At 30.9% G+C, this 23,264-nt stretch overlaps 1 protein-coding gene across 3 annotated transcripts in view; it reads left to right on the plus strand.

Annotated features, from left to right (window-relative positions):
• Positions 1-22,454, plus strand: part of Oseg2 (intraflagellar transport protein Oseg2) — a 124,257-nt gene extending 101,803 nt beyond the window's left edge. For all 3 annotated transcript variants that reach the window (XM_076468095.1, XM_076468093.1, XM_076468094.1), the window contains exons 32-44: positions 245-425; positions 2,997-3,106; positions 3,432-3,567; positions 4,023-4,121; positions 6,391-6,500; positions 7,233-7,383; positions 7,701-7,928; positions 9,882-10,085; positions 14,477-14,536; positions 15,112-15,210; positions 16,152-16,302; positions 19,922-20,013; positions 21,825-22,454. In XM_076468095.1, the coding sequence (XP_076324210.1) occupies positions 245-425; positions 2,997-3,106; positions 3,432-3,567; positions 4,023-4,121; positions 6,391-6,500; positions 7,233-7,383; positions 7,701-7,928; positions 9,882-10,085; positions 14,477-14,536; positions 15,112-15,210; positions 16,152-16,302; positions 19,922-20,013; positions 21,825-21,914 (1,711 nt within the window). In that variant the 3' untranslated portion in view covers positions 21,915-22,454. The remainder of the gene's footprint in view (positions 1-244; positions 426-2,996; positions 3,107-3,431; positions 3,568-4,022; positions 4,122-6,390; positions 6,501-7,232; positions 7,384-7,700; positions 7,929-9,881; positions 10,086-14,476; positions 14,537-15,111; positions 15,211-16,151; positions 16,303-19,921; positions 20,014-21,824) is intronic.
• The last annotated feature ends 810 nt before the right edge of the window (positions 22,455-23,264 follow it).

The raw sequence follows: 23,264 nt of genomic DNA on the forward strand, positions 1-23,264 counted from the left end.
GATAGGAACTTAAATTTTAGATGTAAGTTTTCATTGATTTAGTATCTGTATTTGAAAATGTTAAATATATCATACAAAAACATGAGGAAAACCAGTGAAATTCCTGAAATTTAGTTTTTAATAACTTATGGAAATGACTCATTTTTTTGTGTTTCATTTTGTATAATTTAAAAAAGTTTATCCTTCCTAGAAAATATAAAATAACTTATTTTTTTCCCATTCTCATTGAAACTCAAATATTTAGGTATGTACACAATCAAGACTGGGAGAGTGCTCAGAGAGTTGCAGAAAATCATGACAAAGATTCAGTTGGAGATGTGCTAGTTGGACAAGCTCGTTTTGCATTCGAAGCTGGTGATCATCAGAGAGCTGAATCACTTCTTCTTCGTGCTCAGCGGGCTGAGCTTGCAGTGAAGTTCTATAAGGTACTTTTAATTTATCAATTGTGCTACCTTTTAATATAATTTATTAAAATAATTCATTATTTTCACTACCTCTTTTTATATTTTTGAACATTATTTTAAAAAATTATTAATTTAATTTTTTGTTTCACCTTTTTTGCATGTATTGATCAATGCTGATTTTTATTTGTTTATGTTTTTGATAGTATCAGTAAAAAATGCCATTTCAGTTGCAATAAATTTAGTACACTTCTCATTATGTAGAAAGTTGTGGGTACTATAAGTTATATAGAATATAATTCAAACATTTTTTGATTAATGTTTTATAAAGTACAATAAAATTAATTGTGAATTGTAGTTAAGAGAAATTCTAAATTTTGTAAAATTTATTAAAATTCTTTACAATGTTATTGACTTCAAACTAACTTGAAAAGTATGTATGTAATATTTGATGTTTTTAATTTTAAATGGTTATTATTAGTCAAAGATAATGCTGTATAAGAAATTATTTTAAAATCAATTTCTGGAGAAAATACTTTTTACCTTACTTAAGTAAACTTGAAATCTGATATTGAATATTGTTTGTTAGTTTACATGCTTTAGTATATAGAGAACAATAAATGTTGAAACTATGTAAAATAAACTTACACAATTTTTGATTATGCTTATGATTTTAATGACCAACTAATATACATTCTTGTGATAATCCAAGGATAAACATAGCTTACTGTCTCTCAATACCCACAAAATGAGAGATTTGTGGATTTAATGTGTAGAAGGGTAAGTGTATTATTTGTTGCAGGTAGAATGAAAGTGGCAAGACATGTTGTTGAAGTCAAAATAAAACACTGTTCAGTTTCAAGTACAAGTAATCTTTAGACTATTACAAAATAAAGAAATAAAATGTAAATAAATGAGAAGAATTAAACTTCAAAATTCATGATCATAAAGTGAAACAAAGATGGGACCTTCACAGCAAGTTTGGTTCCTCAGAAGTTAGAATGACTGTCATATGAAAGTGCCAAAACTGTATTTAGTGTATTCTTTACATAGCCAAACAATAAGAACATGGGCTGTTAATTGTAGAAACATCTCTGTTTAATGTGACAGTTGTGAGGTGCCTTCCACACAGGAAGTTAAGTAAGATCCATTGTCTGTGAATTCGAACAATCAGAAAACTGATATAAGAATGTTAAAATACTTCTGTTTTGTATGAGTGTCACGAGGTACCGTTCAACAAAAGGTCAAGTAAGAAACAATGCATCCAGGGCTCAATTAATACATGGGCTTCAGGTGCTGAGACTTGAGCCCCATCAAAAGTGTGTACTCTCTGATGCATTTTACAACATATAAAAAGGTAGCATGTGACATTATGAATTGGGAAGAATCATGGCTTTTTTTTTTAAAACCAGAATCTTGCATTCAAAGGGAATCTTGTTTAAAATACCAATGACAATGGAATTTGAAAAACTATTTTTCTCATTTATAATTATTATAATCTTTTTATTTTATAAATGATAAATTCAATATTAAAAATATATAAGGCTGTAAAATCATGTTACCCATTTCTTTTTTTATGTAGTCAAAACTTTCCTACTAATCAATTCAGTGCAAGAGTTTATATAACAAAACTGAAATTATAAAAAAAAAATCACCCAACAAAACCAAAACTCATTTAGAAAGTATATGCAAAAAATTAGTGAAATAGCTGAAATGACATTTCTGTAAGTGTTGTACCATTTTATTTTGTCCACACAAATGATCCATACTCAATTCTTATTGGTAGGTAGCAAGAATTGAAAATGTATATCTTGCAGGCTAATGAGTTTGTTACTTGAAATGTTTTAAGTAGATGTACATGTTTTCATTTCAAATTCCACAGTCATTAGTATAAATTGGTTGAAGCTTTTCTGGGATAATGTTGTCTTTCTATTTGCACTTTGTTTGTCATGGTATACATTGTTCATGGTATGTGTGGGTGCTGTATGGCTTGTGATGTTGTACGAGTGGAGCATTACATTTTAATGCTTAGAAACACTGTAAATTTCTTTGTATAAAGGTGTATTCTGAGTGAATAAATAAAAACAAAATAATTGCTGTGCATACATCAAATGAATATGTTTTTATATAATCGAAAAATTCAATTTGAAATTGGACCAATGTTGGGAGCTGGGTAAGAGGACAAAGAAAGAGTTGAATGTGTGTATATATGGGTCTTACAAACTTTAGAAGTCTCAGGACTCCAGCAAAGTTGATCTGATCTCAAATAGTAGATAAGTTCCTTGACCATTCAAGTTACAAAAGTAAAACCTCAGATGAATTAATCTCAAAACCTTATTTAAGATGTTCCAATTCAGTACTTAGGAAAATGTTTAAATTATATATAAGAAATATAAACTATAAGAGATTAAGGTGTATGTAATGTTTATATACAGAATTCCAATACATTCATTGTAAAGAAAAACTTGATTCTTTACTCTCAGTATTTTCATATTATATTTTAAATTTAAACTAAAAACAAATATATTTCTGTACCATGGTTTCAAATTGTATTTCGTGATTGATGTTACTGTTAATTGAAGTTGCTTTCCACAGGATGCTGGAATGTGGAGTGATGCTCTGAGGGTGTGTAAAGATTACATCCCAAGTCGACTGTCTCAGCTTCAGGATGAATATGAACATGAAATGTCTTCAAGAGGATCAAGGTACATTAAGTAAATTTCATGGCACTGATGTATTTCTGTGATACTACAATTTTTTTATAAAAGCACATTACAAGCTATTAAAATTAGTATGTCTAAAAGTTTAGATTAGAAAAACTTCCTTTCTTATTATATGTTAATCATTTGATTTTAAAAAAACAAGTATAATAATGAGACTTTCATCAAACAAACATAACATATATAAGAGTTTATATGAAACTCTTTTGGGTTTCTATGGAGTAACATTACCTGAATTATAACAGTTAAAAGGTAAACTTCTTTTAAAAAAATTTGTATGTGAACATTTCAGAATTTTATACTTAAATAGGGATTCAGATTCCTTACTGTCCCAAGCTCAGGAATGGGAAACTAATGGAGAGTATCAGAAAGCTGTTGAGTGTTACATCAGGCTGTCAGTGGAACACACTAACAACATGGAATTACTTGAGAAGTCTTGGACAAAGGTAAGTTTCACTCAGTATATAACAGTATCATTTCGTGTGCAAATGTTGGACAGAGATCACTTGTTGAAACAGAATAAACACTAAATATTTTGACAAAGATAATTACAAATGTGTATAAAAGTGTTTGAAAGATCTTGGTCAAAGATAACCTGTTCAACAAATTCTAAAGGCTTGTCAAATATGTATATAACATATTGGACATACATACTATGAAGAATTATTGGACAAAAATAAATGTTTTGACCAACTCTTAGTGGAAAAAAATAAGATCTGAAAAAAACACTAAACAACCACTTTACAATTTCATAGAAAGTATTCAACTAAAGTGTTTTAGAAAAATTGCCAAGGTTAATTTTAAAGAGCATTGTGTGAATGTAGATATTCAGATTATTATGAAACTTCTTAAAAAATGTTTTATTGTGACTGTGTAAACCTGTCATTGTTTTTTCCTTTAGGCTGCTGACTTGGCTCTGAAGTTCCTTGATGGTCTCCGAGCTGAAGAAGTCATACATCGAGTAGCTCCTCAACTTATTCAAATTAAAAAATATACTGCTGTAAGTTTTGAGAATATCTAATTGTATGTGTCATATAAAAACAGGTGCTATTTCTTGAACAAAGATGACTGTATTCATAATTTTCCATGTATGTTTATGTAAAGAGTATTCCTTTATCTATACTACAGCAGATAAAAAGTTAAGTTAAAAGGAGAACAGAAGACTAAAGACAAAACGTTACTTTGTATTTCTGGTTACATTAATTAAATTTTACATATATATAATGTGAAAAACATATACGTTGTACCTTAACTATATACAAAGTTGTTGAATATAAGATTTTTTTTATCACTAACTGATATTTGTTAGATTGACTTATAAATATCTTGTATTATACACAGTTAAGAAAGCATTTAAAGAACACTATGCTATAAATTAACCCTCTCACTATTGACTTAGTGAATATTGCTGATCTTGTGACCCAAAAGTGACCATCAGAGTTTCTGTACTGTAACTTTTAACATGTACTGGTGTATCTCCATGAAATGTTTCACACTTTTAGTAAACATTAAGTCTTTTGTAGACAACAAAAGCAGAATTTCTAATTAAGTATTTTTACTGAAACTTTGTCTTTGAATATGTGAAATAAGGGAGTTCATTGCTCTGAGTGCAAAGTGATTTTTTAATTTTAGATACTTTTTTTCATCTGAAAATTATTAAATTTTATTTGCATAATCTCAAACCTCCTGAATAATTTTCAAAAGAAGCAATGAATCACCGTTTCTGCTATTACACTGTTTACATGACATTGTTGATAGCAAACAAACATGTTTAGCACAGAATTTATCATAATACTAGCTTTGAAAACACAGTGGTAAAGGATTTATTGGTTTTATGGTGCAGAGGTTGTAACAAGAATTGTCTAAGGTAATAAAAGTGCAGAATGATGTTTATGATATAGTTTTGTACAAAGCCCAAGTCAATTTGGATGTTATCTTCCTGGAGTGATTGGAATTTAGTGGTATAGGTGCATAAAGTGTGTATGTGCTTAATAACATATATCATTATTACTCTTTACTCAAAAGTAATTAATTTTTAATTAATTCTCTTAAAATACACAGAAAAACAATGATATATAGTACTTACAATGTTATGAAATTGATTTGTGCTTATCTGTTATACCTGTTGAGTCTTGGTTATTTTTTTCAAGTAGAAGAAGACAAACGAATTTTTGTAGATTTTAAAGATGAATTTAAAAAAAAATTATTCCATTTCTATACTGGAGCACACAAAATCACTAATGTTTGTTTGGATTTTTAACTAAGCTATATGTGAGTAAAAAATTCTCATACCTGTTCAGAGCAATCACTAAGTCTACACATTTCAAGCAAATCTATGGCTTTCCTTTCTTCAAGCCAGTTATAAATGGTTGTCAGATTTATGTAGGTTGGAATGTGCTCTTTCTGTTGTTTATATACACGTATTTAAATGTAAGAGAGAACTATAAAAATATCTTGAAGGAGATAATGCGACAGGTGAGTGTGGGAGGCAGGGTCTGATTTTCTGTAGATAGCTCTGTAATGAAGCAAAACTGAAGGATAAAAAAAATAATGGTTTCTTTGAGCAATAACAATTCTATTGTGAATAATTTACAATTAATTTATCAGTTTTTTTTTTAAGAAGTGGTAGAAAAACCAGAGAGAACAATATGCCTAGAGGAAATATGTTGCATGTGTCATACTAGGGGAAATTTGGGATTTATATTAATATTACCTTGTAGAATTAAAAACTTATATACTATTAAAATATGGATTGTTAGCTAAGACTTCATGTTATACTAATTGGTATAATGTAAACAAAAGGTAAGACACTAAATTTTTCTGTCATGCTCATTGAAGGATAAGTGGATTGAAAGAGTTGATAATGTGGAAGAAAGATGAATTCCTGAAAAGTGACTTATGAAATTTTACAGATTCTGGGGGATATTTTCATACTACTTATTCAAAAAATAGTCTAAACTCACAAAAAAAAATATCATAGATTGTGTTATGAGAATTTGGAAACTTAGGATACAAAGTTGTTGTTTTTTAACATTAGATATACAGAAACAACCATAAAGAGGTTTTTCTATAAGCAATACTTTTATACACTTATAATTTATTAAATCACTATAACTCACCTATTACTACATGTATGTCCTCATTACAAAATGTAATATATATATTGTTTTTATATTAGTCAGCTAAGTAGTTTCTGACCATTGAATAAGTAAAGAAAGCTGCTATTATATCTTTTACACCAGATTTATGTTTGCTGGTACTTATTTTAGGCAGCTCAGCTATACCTTAGTATTGACCAAGTGAAGGAGGCTATTGATGCCTTTATTGCTGCAGAAGAATGGGCAAAAGCCAAGAAAGTAGCTAAAGAGTTAGAACCAAGGTATTCTGATACTAGAGGTGTAGGAATAAATAGTGATAATGTATAGATTTATCATTTTTGTAAGAATTATATTTTGAGGACTCATTGCTAGTTGTGTTGAACAAAATATTTAGTGATATGTGTCATTATTTCTCAGATAATTCATTTACAGATATGTTAAGCTGAATAGTTGGTAATATATCATTTCTTCTCATGTAATTCATTTTCTAGATACAAATAATTGAATACTTGATGTTATATGTCATTATTTATACTCTGAGAATTAATTTCTACCCGTATAAAAATTAGTAGCTAATAACGTATGTTTGAATATGTGTGTTTCTCTGATTATTCCAATTTTGATTTGTTTCTACCTTTTAGTATGCATTTGGGTATCTGTTTCTTAGGGCTTTGTAAAGTCTCATGTTGCATTTTACTTTCTTCAAAATGCTTGTATATGTCTGAATATATGATCTTTATTGTTGTTTTCTGTGTTTTTCTCACTGTAAAGGTTTCTTTTAGCAGCCTTGAGTAAATTTCAGTTAGATTGAAGTTGTATTTAAATAGAAAATACAAGTAAGAGCTTACTTTTTAGTTTAACAGGAATCTATAGAAATACTTGTCAAACATTTTTTTTCTGAATTATTATCATAAAAGTGTGGATTGGCTATAATAGTTAAAAAAAAAGATATATGTAATTTTCAGATTGTTTTCAAGATTTTGACAAATATGTTCTTGTGATCTTCAATGTAGACTTGAAGAATATGTTGATGATAACTACAAGAACTTTTTAAGAAAGCAAGGGAAGACAGACCAATTAGCAAGTGTGGATGTTATTGCTGGGCTAGACACTTATGCTGAACAAGGACAATGGAAGAAGTGTTTAGACATGGCTGAACAACAGGTAATAGAAAAGTTTTTCTATCAGTCAAATGAAGAAATTAGATGGTGATTTAAAATGTAAATAGCAAAACTCAAGCCTGTTAAGGGTAACAATGTATGTCGAAATAAAATAATGTTGCAATTTTTTTTATATATACTTTGAAATCATATTTGACCAGCAGTAGGTCAGGTATATCTTTTTGTAAGTATTTATGGAATTATTATGACCAAAATGATCTTTACTTTAAAATTATGGGTTTCTTTGTGGTATTCTTATTTGAAACAGATCTGAATTAGCCTTGCTGTCACTATATTTAAAATTACACTGTTATTCTCTAGGGAGTTACAATTCTTCACAAGTATGTTGCATTATATGCTACTCAGCTCATCAAAGAACAACAATCGTCACAAGCTCTTCAGCTGTATATTCGTTATGGAACTCCTGCTTTTCCTCAAAACTTTAATATCTACAAGCGGATAGTGAGTGATATCCTTCAAATGAAAGGTTTGAATAGTGAAAATGCTTATAAAACATGGGCCGACTTAAGAGATGTGCTTTTTGATCTGGTAAGTTGAATTTTGGAAAATTTTTTATGAAACGTTAAGTAAAACATTTGTTCTGTTCATTTCTCTAGTTGTTGTTTTTTTTTATTTTGGTTATTCATAAGCTGTGAATATTTTTGTTTTTATGTTGACTTTGTCTTATGGAACTTCTTTGTATGTCAGAAATGTCATAAGTTATTTATACATACTTATTTCACCAATAAAAAATATGCAGAAACTTGTTTTAATTATTACTGAAATTTAATTCTCTGCATGAAAAAGTTAGCTTTTATTCATTTTGTCATATTTCTTAACTTATTCTTTTATAACAAATTCAATAGCACTAGCACATAAAATTGAGTTCAAAAATATACACACTGATAAGCAGCATGCCTTAGACCTAAAAGACTATGACATGTCGTTCCTCACTATCATACTGAAGCAAGAAAACTTTCCATAAGGCAAGGATGTTATTTTAGATTGGAAATATTTTTCCAGAATAAAATGCTAATGGTTAAAATGCAAAAGTACAGGTGTGTTTTAGCAAAATAATTTTAATGTACCTAATTTTGTATATATTGGTAACATTTTGCTGAAATGCACTATAGCTCCCCTTGAATCACAAGTTTTCATTAATGAAATAAAAAAAGTAAATTTTCAGTAGTGTTATTAGTATGTGATAGACAGTTTTGCTGTTCTACAAAGTTGATAATATTGTCTGTAATAGTTGTGTTTATGTTCATGGTAAAATATATACTCTGATCCACACATATGCTAAAGCAGTTGCACACGGTAGAATGCATTATCTCTATTCACGTTTATAAAGTTTAATTAACATAATGTAAACATTTAACTGACTTCTTAGTAAGGGTGTTAAATAAGAGTAAACCAGCTATTTCAAACGTGCATACATAAATAAAGCTGCTGTGGGGAAATGGATATACAGCACAAGAAAAACATATGATAAAACTGTATGTGAACAATGAGACAGTCAATTTTTTATCACACAGTAGTTGCTATTCTTGCTAGTTTTTGTAGACACATTAGTCCTATATATTCTTGTTGGACCTGTTAGATTTTTGTTTGGTACTATAACTTTTTTTATTGTAAAGTTATTTAGGTACACTGAAAGATCTGACAATAGTAAAAGCTATCAGGATTTTAACTTTCAGAGCTTTGATCCTTTTATTTTCAGTAATTTAGAAAAAGACAGAGAATCTTGTAATTTCTGACACCACAAATTTTTGGTGTGAATAACTGTGGATCAGAAAGAGGTATACCAATCACAATCTTGGGATGCTACATACAACCTTCTGCTTTATGTGTGTCACAGCCTTCTATCACACAGAAATGTAATGATCTTTCAGAGTATAGAGATTATAAAATGTTGTTAACAGTGAGGGTTCTGATGAAACAATGCATTCTAATCTTTACAAGTAGAAATACAAGAAGGATGTATTTAATTAAGTACAATGATTTTTTATTTCTCTGTATGGACACCTTGCTACCATTTGAAGTCAATATTATTTGCAATCCTCTATATACCACGAATGTCACATTTTTGTGATGTCAAATGATACAATTTTCGTTTTCTTGTGTTAAATCTGTTTCTATAATAAGTAATGACATAAACAAAATGTAAACAGTTTTTCTCTGTACTGAACAAAGGTGGTGTGTTTATAACATTTTGGCAGTTTTGGAATAAATGCAGTGTTTCCATGATAAGCCATTGCTTTTTTTTTTATTAATTACCATAATACATTAAGTTACCTTGTATAAAAATTTAGTAATTCTCTTGACATCATCAAGTATTTTGATTTTAAGATATTAAATAAATATAAACAAAGAATATTAAGAGTTTGTTTAGGATAAAAAATGTTTATAAAAAGGTGTTGAATAACAATAAAAAAACAAAATTTAATTACCAACCTTTAGTTTCTTTTCATTTTTACATATTCATAACTTATATTCATTCAGTGTGAAAACCTTGAGAAGGAAGGTTTGCCAGAACAAGATTTTGATGTCTGTTTGCTCATAGCTCATTACTATGCTACCCGATCAGCTTGTCAGGGTCAAGCAGAACTGGAACAACAAGCAACTAAACTATCAGTGTCTCTTTTAAGACATACAGAAATAATCCCTGCTGATAAAGCCTTTTATGAGGCTGGATTAGCTGCTAAAGTAAGACTTTGAATTTTCAATCGATAAACTAGTATGGTAAAGTGAAATCTAAATCTCAGGGTATAATTATTTTAAAGACACTAAGTATTTTTTTTAGTTGTTGTCAAACTTTCCTCATGTACTTTAGTCTTTTGGTCAGTCTATACACCACTTATTCTAATTCATATTTTTAATACAGTGGTTACTATTATAAGCCAAAGAAGTGAAGTTCTACAATTCACAGATTTAAAAGTAATTTTTTTCATATCAAATCATATATCAGGTTCATGTAACTGCATGGTCACCTGTGAGTGCAATGTTAGATTATAAAATATCAGTGCATGTTGTAATGGGTTTACTTTTATACATTTATTTTAAATCTTTGTTTGGTTCAGTTTAATACCTTTAATGTGTACTTTTCAAGTCCTGCCTGTTCACTAAATTTGTAGAAGATTCTCAAGTAAGAATCAACAAATATGTTTTACAAAAGCACTAGCATATCTTCAGATATTGTTACCAAGCAAGGTTTTGAGAATCTTGCATAATGAGTATAAAAGCTGGCTTTTGCAATACACTGAGAAACAGTTTTAGAATATTGTTGGTCTGATACAGTCAGTATACTATAAGGCTCAGAATCTGTAATGGCAACAAACACTTATTAATCAGAAAATTACAGGTATTTAACCAGAATCGATTATAGATTTTTGAACATTACAAACTTCAGTGAGTTAACTTGGATGTTAGTATTTCTACAAGGACTTTAGATATTGAAGCTGGTGGTCACGAAGACTTTACCATTCTCCTTCTCTCTATGTATGTCATGTTCTATTTCTTTTGGGGATATGGGATTTCGTGGAGCTTCTCATTCCCTTTGGTTGAACACATAAGTTTCCTTCAGTGAATGCTTCTCAACCATGGAACTTCTCCCATGTTCTTTTGGACAATCTCCTTCCATATTCCCTGTCCCCAAGTAAGGAAGAACCAAATTCTGCTCTCCACGTTTCCAGACTCTGGATCTCCTGTACTAGGCAAACAACCATGATGTGATGGTTCTGGCATGTCATATTCCCAGAATTATTAACGTTGTGGATGATTTCTTATCCCATTTCAACCAAGTTCTTCCCATGGAGTGGTCCTTTCATCCATCATTCAGTGGGTGTGTTCTCAACTGGGAACACCACAAATAGATGCATATGACACTCAGTGGAATACCAATGACATTAAACTCCATATTCAAACTTATCTCAGGGACTTACCTCTAGTATAAAGTCTTTTATTGACTGTATCATTTGATTTTTATCCTTGTCTATGTACCTGAGGCATTGGTCTTACTTCAGTCTTTGATCCCTTTACATTGGTTTCTGACCATCCCGTCCTTCTTTTCCTCACCTATCCCAGTTTTTCACGTGGGTGTTGTTTGATCAGGGTTTCTCTATTTCAACTGTTGCTCATTAGAAGGATGCCCTGTCAAACATCTTCCATTCTTTTGCTTCTGGAAAACCTTCTCCTCCCCAGTTGTGCCCCTTCTTTTTCTTTCCTCCCATCTAGTTGTTTGCCTTGTCTCTGTTCTGTCAGATTGGGATCTTGGTGTTGTCATTAACACCTTATCTAGTTCTCTCTTTAAACCCATTGCAACATTTTTGTACAATCTTTCCCCTCAGACTCACTTCCCAGTATGCTGATGCCACTATTCCTGTATTTATGCTCTTAATGTTTTCCACATCCTTTACCATTCCTTGTATGATATCCTCTATCCAGATTGGGCCTTCCTTCCTGGGACATCAGCTGTCTGGGAATGTTGTTTAGCTTTTTCTCCTATTTCCATTTGAATCTGGATCATCTACTTGGTTCAGCTCATTTTTTGCTATATTTTGTGGCTTCTTCTGCCTCCTTTCATGGTTCTGGTTCTTGTCTGTTTGTCCCATGGGAATTATTCTGTTTCTTATGATCTAACACCTATTATGCTCACTGGTTGGGTTAGTTAACCCATAAGTTTGGTTTATTTTGGACTGTCCATGGAAGGTTGTTATCTACATAATGCTTTTTCTTATCATGTTCATCATCTCCTTATGTCTTTAGCTGCTTGAAACCTCCATCTTTTGGAGGAGATTGTTCAGGCTGATATGTAGATAACCTCCATTACATTTGTTGCATGTTATCATCACAACCTAGCTGTATTTTCCTTGGACAAGTGTCACCTTCTTCGTGTGGCAGCTCTGCATGTGTCTGTTTACCTTTGACTAGTATAAACCAACATATTATTTTTTATCATACTCAGTTGACATACATCATATTTCCAGATACCCTCTGGTGGTGGATGTTGCCTGATTAGGTATGCTTAATATTATGTTTGCGCAAATTCTGTATACTTCTGTAATGCTCTGTAGAGATGGGGTGTTTCTGTAAGACTACTGGTCACTTCTCAGGCTGTGTGTGTATATATTTTATCACTGTTTCATATATTATGAACTGTCACTCATGGACTTCATGATTAAAGTAGATGGGAGTTTTTGCCCATCCCTACTGACCTGTAATTATTCCAATCAGGGTCTTTCTGCTCTTCATAATAGGGAATTGCAGGCATCCTTTGCAATATCTCTGTTATGTTGTTTCTCTGGACTCCCAAATACATATTTTTAGCTCCCCTTTCTTCAAGTAGTGCATTCCTGCCACTTCCAGTTCCCAGTTACTGGAGCTATTGACCATGGATGGAGGTTTCTTCCTGAGTGGGGTTAGTACAATAAATTAAATCAAATTTTTTGGTTCATTTTTACCAATTCAATGAGAATAGGGGCAATTGTCATTATACTTATTGATTATACAATGACATAATATTCTGGATCCATGGCACTTCCTCCTGATGTTTATGCCTGGGATAACTGCACTTGTTGATCACAAAAGAAATTTTTTATGCAAGGCACTTTTACTAGATGTTTTCTGCCCAGCTGGACTACACATGACCTGGATGTTTTTGCTAGGGTGGATTGCACTGTAGATCTTACAAACTTATGCAAGACATTTCCACTGGTTTATGTTTCTTTTGCCCTACTTGTGTAATTTATATCAAGTTATCAGGTGGTGCCTTACTATGACTATCGTTATGTTTCCTGCTAACACTTGCTATTTATGTGGATGTGGACAAATTTTGCACTACCTGTTGACAATGGACTGATTCTAAGTTACCTGACACTTTCTCATCAAACTGTTTATTTGAGGCATTCTCCTGAATATTTTTTGACAGGGAGGATCATTCTTGTTGCTCACAATATCCTAATTTCACTGGATGTTTCGCATGGTCCAATGTGCCACAGAACTCTGCCCTTGACACGTATATATTTGGGCTTATTGTTGATCGTATGTTAGACATTCTATTTTTGTTCTTGCTGTACTGTTTCATATCATAGTTATATGACACTTCTCCAATAAATAGTGCTGTACATCTCTTTCTTGAGACTACAATGCCTGCATATTACATTGTACCCGATATGTATAACTGTGTTCATTACTGGGTGAAAAGCATACCTGTTTCAGAAGTATTGCTATACCCCACAGGTTTGCCTTCTTTTCTTATTATGGTACACCTGTTCTTTCAAGGTAGGTACTTGATCAAATGCTTTTACACCTTCATGGACTCTTTCCACTTGGCAGTGTGGAATTCTAGCTTTGGGCAAGGGGAGGTAGTGCTGTTGTGGAAGTTACCTTTTTCTCACACTGAAATGTATTTCTGATAAGTACTTACCTCCTCTCATTCTCTTCCTCAGTACTGGTGTGTTGCTGTTTCTAGTGGGTACGTACCAATTATTGAAAGTGAAGATTGTGCTAGAATAGTATAAATGGTACAATATGATTGGTGGAGGGTAGTCACATCATCAGCACATTTTCTGTTTTTAATGTCAGGGATAAAGGTTTTAGCAACACTTGGAGGACAAACCAATATCAAAACACCTTTGGTTGAGAAGAAGTGGTGCTTATTCAAGATATATTTTCTGTTCAAGAAAATGTCAAGGTTTGTTTTTAACATCTTTGTACAGCTGCTGTGATGAAAAAACCAACTGAAATAACCTTCTGCTACTGTCTTAATTTGTTTTTCACAACTTTGTACAAGTACTATAATAAAAAAAAAAAGTTGGCAAAATCTTCTGCTGCTGTAAAAGTTGGTTTTTGTAGCTTTGCATAGATATATGATGAAAAAAGACCAACTGTGTTTCTGTTTTTGATGCATTTGTAGATGTACCATACCAAATAAAACCAAATGACATAACTCTCTACTCCAGTCTAAATAATCATTTGCTAGATGTTACTTTTAACAAGAACATAAACTTTTTGATTTGATATGAAGTTTATTAGAAATACACATGAAATTTGTCACAACATTGCTTTATATTTATGTAACAACGTACTTTGTCTTTTAGGCCATCGGTTGGGAAAATATGGCCTTTGTATTTTGGAATCATTATCTAGACCTTTGTGAGGTAAGATACCATTTTATACCTTCTATTTTCATTTAAAGCTTAGCAACTGTTTTTGTGTAATAGGAAGACTATAGAATTAAAAGTGATATCCAGCAGTTTCTTTTAACAATGGAACCGTCAAACCCGATACAAATAATTTTTAGTTTTTCACTGCTTTTATGTGATAGCAACATGCTTATTGATTTAATTTATTTGTGTCAGATAGAGTTGATTGCCAGAATTTACACACACACACACACACACACACACATATATATATATTATGTACTTTCCTTTTTTATAAAACTGAAATAACAAGAATTTATGAATGAAAGTGAAACACAATAAAACCCATCATAACAATGCAATATAGACCTTCACTAACATTATGTTTCAAAACAAATGTTCTTATTTTAATATCACTGCATAACACCAATGTACAGTTAGGTGTAAGTCAGATAGAACTCAGGTGTAAGATATTTTCAAAAGTAGATAATCTTTTCTACAGATTAATTTTTGTGTTGTAAACATCTCAGATTATGTAAAATTGCTTGTATTTTAACATAAGTTCCCCCCTTTTTTTAAAATGAAAACAGGCTATTGAAGATGGAAATCAAGAAGGCTTAGATCATTCTGATTTTCAAGATACTGATGTTCCATATGAAATTCCTCTGCCTGAGAACATGCATTTGTCAGTAAGTAACAATATTAACTCATTTTATCATTTTACCTTAGAATATGCCTTATTTAGTAAACAACAGCCTTAATTCAAGTTTTATTATTTTATCTCAGTGCATGCTTTTCTCAGTAAGAATTAACATTAATTTGTCTTATATTTCCAGAGGATTGAGTGTGGTACATTAAAATGATTTTGAATATGCACATTAACAAGTCAGGTGACAACCACAGCTGATACTAATTTTCATTGGAATTGCATGTATCTGAACTAAAGGGTAGTTTTTTGTAAAGGGTAAATAACCATTTTCACTGCAAAATATTCACATACTCAGAGTAAAAATATATATATAAAAATTAAGGATTCAGAATTTTCAAGACGGGAATATCCTGCCTTGGAAAACAAATGAATATGGATGGATCAACTTAGGGTACTATGATTATGTAGAAAAAGACCTCAAAAAGATCTAGAAAAATCATACCCCAGTCATTGCAGTCAAAATGTTGTGTCTTGTACCAGTTGAGAATCCACAAACACAAAGGTTCACAGGTCCTAGGCAATAGTACACAACTTAATAAAGAAGAATCTTCATCTGATGAAGCTAACAGGGTATGAGTTCACCAAGATAAGGTTTTTCAGTTAGTATCTTCTTCCATTTAACCATTACATAGTTTGAACAGTTAGAGATATTAGAGTACCTGCCCTACCTTTGTATCACATTGAAGTACAAAGAGTAAATTTCAAAAGCTATAAGTTCAATAAAGGGTGGGAGCAATCATGATCTTAAACACTAGAGACTGTACTAGTTAATTATGTTAATTTCATTATTTTTTTTTGTATTTCACATGTTACTTCTATGTATCAAAATATTCTCTGTGGTCATGTTTTTCATATAAATTTTTTTCCAAGATGAAAAGAGTTGTTTTGTTGCAGAGGTAACTTGAATTTAGTAAATTACAGGAATCAGAGCATGAAGCTGTAAAAGAATGGGTCTTAGCTGTATCAATGGACCAACGTGTGGAACAGGTCTTACCTCTAGATGAAAGAATGGTATATGAAGCTTCACTGGTCTCTAGCAATGGAACACATTACCCACCCTGTGTTATTACTGGTATGTTTACACCAAATACATTGAGCAATACTTACTAGAGTATGCAATGATGTACACTAACAAAGTTAGATAAATAAATTACAGTTACTCTTTCAGTGCAGAATCACAGGCATAATAGCCAACATAATTAGGTTCTAAAGGTGGCATATAATCACTGAATTCTCAAAACTTTTAAACTTGGATTGTAGATATATATAGTTTAAAACTTTAGAAAATATTGTCTTCAATTTCAAGTAATATGGACACTTGATTCAAAGTTTGGCTAAAGTCAGTGTTTAAGTATCACTCATAAAATTTGACAGGTGTTTTTTGTTTTCCAGGATTTTAAAAGAAGGTGGTTAATATATAGGTAGTTTACAAAGTACTTGAACTATGTTTAGGTCTCAAGCATCCAAAGAAAGTCAAATAAAGCTTAGGTAACAAACTATGTGAAATCTGACGTTTGATCTATAAACTTGCGAGATCTAGAACCTGTTACAAACTGTACCTTTGTCTGTTGTATTTGTAGCATATCATCATTTACTGGAGGGTTTTATCAAGTTTTGTTTTTTTTACAACTTACAAAGATAAATACAGAATTATATCTTTACTGTTATAAGAGTATATTACATTTTAAAACTATTTTAAGAATATGTTACAACTTGTAAATAAAGGTTGTGAGATAAAAGTTTTAAATTAAAGCTTAGTGGTGTAACCTGTACTTTATCTTACTTGTAAGTCATAAAAGAAGTTAAATACAATGTCTAATTCAACAAAGTATAGAAGTAGTTTTAAGGATTGATTTATTTGCCACTTTTTTAATGCTAGAAGTATAAGAAATAAAATAAATGACTTTAGTGCACTGGTAGGAATGGAGGATTTGGATATAATTGAGATAACTGAAACATGGTTGGTAATTTTGATGACATTTTTTTTAAATATAGGGAACTGACTAGAAACAATACTATTTTATATTTCTTGGTAACTTCTAATATGGAATTTGTTGAGAGGGTGGAAATTGAGGAACGTCTGAATGAAAGTTATTATTGCTTTGTTAGATTTGATGTTTTGCTGCATGTGGAGATAAGGAATAATAATATTTTTGTTACAAATTTCAAAAAAAAATTTTGAAGAGATGTGGCAAGAATTATCTGTTGTGAATTGGGCAGCTGAATTATTTGGAAACACCAGTCAGATGTGGAAAATTTGTAACTAATCAAGATAAACATATTCCTTATAGAAAGAAAACAGTGGATGCAAGTAGAAAACCAGGTTGACTTATGAAGGATATATAAAAGATAATATTAAAGAAATTGGTTGGTATGATGGGAGATTTGGAACTTGAGAAAAGGCCAAGAAAGTTGATCGAATAGGAAATCAAAAAGGATGTATGAGAAAAGATTGACTAAAAATGTAAAAATTAATAGTTAAGATTTCTTTAAATACATTAACAAAGACAAAATGTTGTAAGTGGGCTGGAACCCTTGAGGGATGATAAAGGAAGACTTGTATTTGATGATTATGAGAAGACTTGGTTATTAAATTCTGCTTTTTTCTTCAGTTTTTACTAATGAAGATTTAAGTAATATTCCTTATCTTGGAACAGTTGATAGATGGAGGCAGAGTTGGCAAATGTGATTGCATTAATCCTGAGCTAGTTAAAAAAAACTGAGAAATTTCTAGAATAATAAGACTTATTGACTAGATAGGGAAATCCCCATTGCACCTAACATGTTCACCCTTTTTAGCTTTGGGGGCATTATAATGTGATGGTCAATCCCACTATTCATTGGTAAAAGAGTGGCCCAGGAGTTGGCAGTGGGTGGTTATGACTAGCTGCCTTCCCTCTAGCCTTACACTACTAAATTAAGGACAGCTAATGCAGATAGCCCTCGTGTAGCTTTGCAAAAAATTCCAAAACAAAACAAATAAGACTTCTTGACTAGATAGTATTTCCCAAGGGTTTTGATATGTGAGCCACTTGCTACTACTCTTAGTAAGTTCTTGAACAGTAGGTGTATGTCAAGTATTGGAAGTTAGATTGTGTCACTCCTCTTTTCAAGATATGTAATAAAAATTGTCCTATTTGTAGACTTATTGGTCCTACAATAGTTGTGGGAGAAGGTTTGGAAAGTCTTATAAAAAGTCCTTTGCAAAGACATTTACCAGAAGATTAGAATTTTAATAGAATGTCAACATTGTCTCACTTAGGAAAAATCTTGCTTTACAAATCTTTTGACATTCTGTGAAAAGGTTACTACTTATGTAGTTGAGGGTAAAGGTGTAGATTTGGCATACCTGGCTTTTCAGAAATAATTTTGCAAGTTGCCACATAAAAGGCTTGTAAAAAAAAATTATCTCTCTAGGTGTGGGGAATAAGTTAACTAATTGAATAGAAGTGTAGCTGACAGAAGAAACAAGAGCATTTTTATAAACAGAGTTCAGTCAAATTGGATTAATGTCTCAAGTTCCTCAGAACTCTGTCTCAGAACCTTTGTTCTTTGTCATAAAAAAGATGAAAGAATGGTCAATAAATTACTAAATTTCCAAATGGTATTACGATCTCTGGTGTTTCTGGCTGTGAAGAGGATGCTAATGATTTACAAAAGGATTTAGATCATCTAGTGAGTTGGGCAAATAAATGGCAAATGGGTTTTTATTATAATAAGTATAATTTGAATGAAAATAACCTTAACAGTGTTATAAAAAAAGTGATATTGGTGCATGCTGTCCAAGCAGTGTGCTGTTGCTAGCAGTAGAGCAAATGGGGTTTTAAGATGTACCTACAGAAATCCTGAATACAAGTTTAAAGAGGTTTATAATTCCATTGTACAGGTAATTGTTTAGGCCACATTTGTAGTATCATGTTCAATCTTGGGCTTCTTGAATTGTTAGAAAGGGTTCAGAGAAAAGTTACTGTAATGGTGTCTGGCATGGAAAGGTTAAGATCTTTGAAACTGTTTAACCTTGAAAAAAGAAGAGTTAGAGGGGAAGTGTTTAAGATGGTAAAGATAATTGATAGTGTTGATACATCTTTTTCATACTTAACAATATGTGATAATAGTAGGACTAGGGAACACAGATCTTGGCAAAGTTGGAGTCATCTTCAGCTAGGACAGTTTTATTTTTCTACCAAGGTAGTTGGCCTTTGGAATTGCTTGCCTTCAGGTGTTGCAAAGGCAGTAAATTTAAGTGGGCTTAACAGAAAGCTTGGTAACTGTAGCACTGGCTTTATGATTATTTTGTTTTAGTTTAGTTTACAGCATGGGACAACTGAAATGGACCAATAGGTCCCTTGTCTTCCCTGAAAATTATATTGTGTTGTTCAGTTAAATACAAAATTCATTTTGACTGCTCCAAGAATATGTTACAACTTGTACAGTTAAGTACAAAACTACATTATTTAGTGATGATATGAAGTAATATAATAAATACAAGTGGTACTAACCTTTTGGCATAGGGGAGTGGTCATACAAATAATCAGTTGCATCTGTAAGATTTGAATTTTTTTATATATAAATTATCAACAGTTAAGAACTCCTCATGTTATTTTGTTTTTTGTCATATTTAAACCCCACAGTTATTTGAAAAAAATTAAAGGGAATTACTTTTACATACTTAATGGTGTATTTATATGCAGGTTACCCTGTCCTGAGGAATAAACTGGAATTCAAGAAACCAAACCATGTAGCTAACAAAGATGATTGGAATAAATTTTTGATGGCTGCAAAGGTGATTTTTTTTTTCTATAATCACATCAGGCTTAAAGCAAACTGCTTTTAATAGTCTGAAATTTGTATAACGTTGAAAATATCAGTAAGAGACGAGATTTAATAAAAAGAAATCAGATAATACTATTATGAAAGTTAAGATGTAATATGTTATTACAAATGTAATATCCCTTAATATTTCACATTTGAAAAATGTAGATTTCTTAATTTTGACAGTATTTCAAGGCACCAATTTGCTAGACGTAGTATTATGGTCTAATTTATTTTGGCATTTCTAACATGATTTCTGACCTTTTTCCTTTTCATTCAACTATTAACTGTGATCTTTTCATTAGAAACAATGTTTTAAAAGTGTTTTAAATGAAATGTTTAAAGAAAATGGCTTTCCAAACACTTTTATAATATGAAAATAACTCTCTTGTAACATTTGGTGCAATTTTTTTCTGAAAAAATCTATAAATTAGATATTAGCTTTTATTTTGTTATATTTATTAAAAAAGAAACACACAAACATATATACATGTGATCCTAACAATGTTGTTATTTTGTCTTTTACACCACCTGTTAGGACTTGTTATAGAAAGACTGTAATTTTTATTTTTAGTGGTGTGTACCTGTGGTTCTGTTACAATGTATTTTGAATTTCATTTCCACACTATAATTTTCATGTTTTTCATATGTATATGTGTATAAAGCACATAAATCTGTGTGTCTGTCTGTTTGTCCCTTATCTAACCTAGGTCACTTGTGCCAATCTCAACCAACATTATGGGATGATAGTCTGGAACAAAGGGCATGTTACTGAGGGAGGCAGTCACAACCCTTCCACCCCCAATATTGATGTTATTGAGTATTTATTATAGTTGACATAACTTAATTTTAAGTACATTCGTATTTAATTCCACATGCTTATACTAAACATAAGAACTTATTAAATTTTCTCTCCCATAGCAGGACAGTGATAGGATTTTGGATTTACAATGCTAAAATTGGGGTTTTGATTCCTCTTGGTGAACAAAGCAGATAACTTGATGTTGCTTTGTCATAAGAAAATACACACACACATTAAATTTCCTGTAACACAACATACACTTGTATGGGGGAAGGGCACACAAATGTCTTATGTGTCTCAGAGAGTGTGTTAGCACTTTTAGAATCGATAGTAATGAGGAAAAACAGCCTCTACTATTCCATAGATTCAGTTAAACTTTCTGTTCCAACAGCCACCATAATGCTGCTATGAAGAGTTGTTTCTTGAGTTATATCTGCCTCCTACTTTGACCTCTGACCTTACAAATTTATCCCATAAGACACTTAAGCAGCTAATTACTTAATAATGTGAAACAATGTGAAAGGACATTAAGAGATGGGTGTTAAATGTTGGTAGCAAAAAGCACCCTATTACTACTACTACTACTATTTTGACTGTTAACTCTTCATACAAGTTCAATGTAACAATTGCACAGTGTCTACCATTTTAAAAATATTAATAGTGAGCTCTGAAAGTTTATAGAATAATGATTTAATAATGAATACTGTAATAATATGTTATGTTATAAATTAATTGAATGAAAGTTAGGATTTTTTGCATTATTTATCATAGCATCCACTTCTACATTTTTAAGTTCATAACTTGGACAATGGACAGGTACCTCAGCTTTTCATTAAATAAATGTTTTATATTGTCAGTTTTGCTGTAATAAACTATTAAATATTTCTTTTTTTTCTTTATAAACTTGAAAATGTTCAAAGGATTTTGTTTTCCATGACAAATGTTGTACCCTAACATTTTGTTTATTGTGTAATTTTTAGATGTCTCATAGTGTGGAATGTCAAGATGTGTTGAAGTTCATCACTCAGTGGTGTGGGGGAGCTTCAAATTTGAGTTATTCTTTCCAGTGATTCCTGTGAATCAGTTGAGATTTCCATCCGCACCTAGTCAAGTTACATGTTTTGCACTGAAAAACACTATCTATGATATTGGTAATCACATTTTACTAGAATTTGAATGTTCATGTTTGTTCTTGATACATGTATTATACTTTTATAAGATGGATGTATAACCTGTTTTCATGTGCCATGCAGTTGAAAAGTAATTAAGAACTATTTTATGTGTATACAAGTTTCCAACAATCTTCTCCTTATCCATTGTAACTGTTAAATAGATTTGAATTATTCCAGTATTACCTATGTTTAGAGCATGATTTTCTTTGTTGTTTGTTGTTGTAAAGTTAAGTTACAAATGTAGAATTCATTAAGTACAGAATTTATGAGTATGATAAGTTGAGCTATTGAAATATCAGAAAACGTTTTAAAAAGAAAATGTACAATATTTACATTAGATATTTTAGAATCAAAAGTTTGCATGTTTTCACTGTGGTGTAACTGTATCATTTTAAATGACGTACAATAAAATCAGTCTTTGTTAGTTGATTCCACAAATGACTGGTATGAAATGTCATGAAATTTAAACTTTTCTTTGCACACCTTTAATAAAGGAAGATTAAAAGTAATTATTTTCAAAATAACATAATGATACAAACACACATTAATCATTCTTAATATAATCACTACTATTTCAGGTGATGAGAAGACTGAAATAGGGCACGTATTTTCACGCAAATCTAAATCTATAAACATATAACTCTTTCTGAGAGTTAGGAATTATATTCAATATTCTGAACAACTGGGTCATCACATACTGTTTTTGTTTTAATGCATAACTTAATAATATCTGCTTATATTAGTGAGAGAGTTCATAGTTACTAATGACTTTAATAAACTGTTGCAAACTGAGGATGCTATTATTAACCATAATTTTAAAAAAATTAATGACTCATTTTATTTCTGAGAAAGTTTATTAGTATGATTTCTATACCTTAAGGGTTTTATATAATTTTTAAGACATAATTCTCATGAATGTTATAAATATTTGTATAGCTTTAAGTAAAGGAAAGATTAAACAACATTCCAAATGTGTGCTGTTACCTACTCTTTAACAAGTTCATGATGATAAAAAAAAAAACAATGTGTTAATATATTTCTTTTTCTTTCAAACATGTGGTGGTTGATATTTCTTCTGAAATCCAGCTTACTGATAAACATCATTTAGCATCTTACAAATATCAGTATTGCATTTTGGTTTATCCATGTCTTTCAACAAGGATTTATTATGCACTAAAAATTCATTATTGAAAATTGGTATAATAACTGATTATACACAATTGTTAAGTAGTGGCTAATAAATGTTGT

The sequence above is a fragment of the Tachypleus tridentatus genome, chromosome 11, assembly GCF_004210375.1.
Source record: "Tachypleus tridentatus isolate NWPU-2018 chromosome 11, ASM421037v1, whole genome shotgun sequence".
In the NCBI taxonomy this organism is placed as follows: Eukaryota; Metazoa; Arthropoda; class Merostomata; order Xiphosura; family Limulidae; genus Tachypleus; species Tachypleus tridentatus.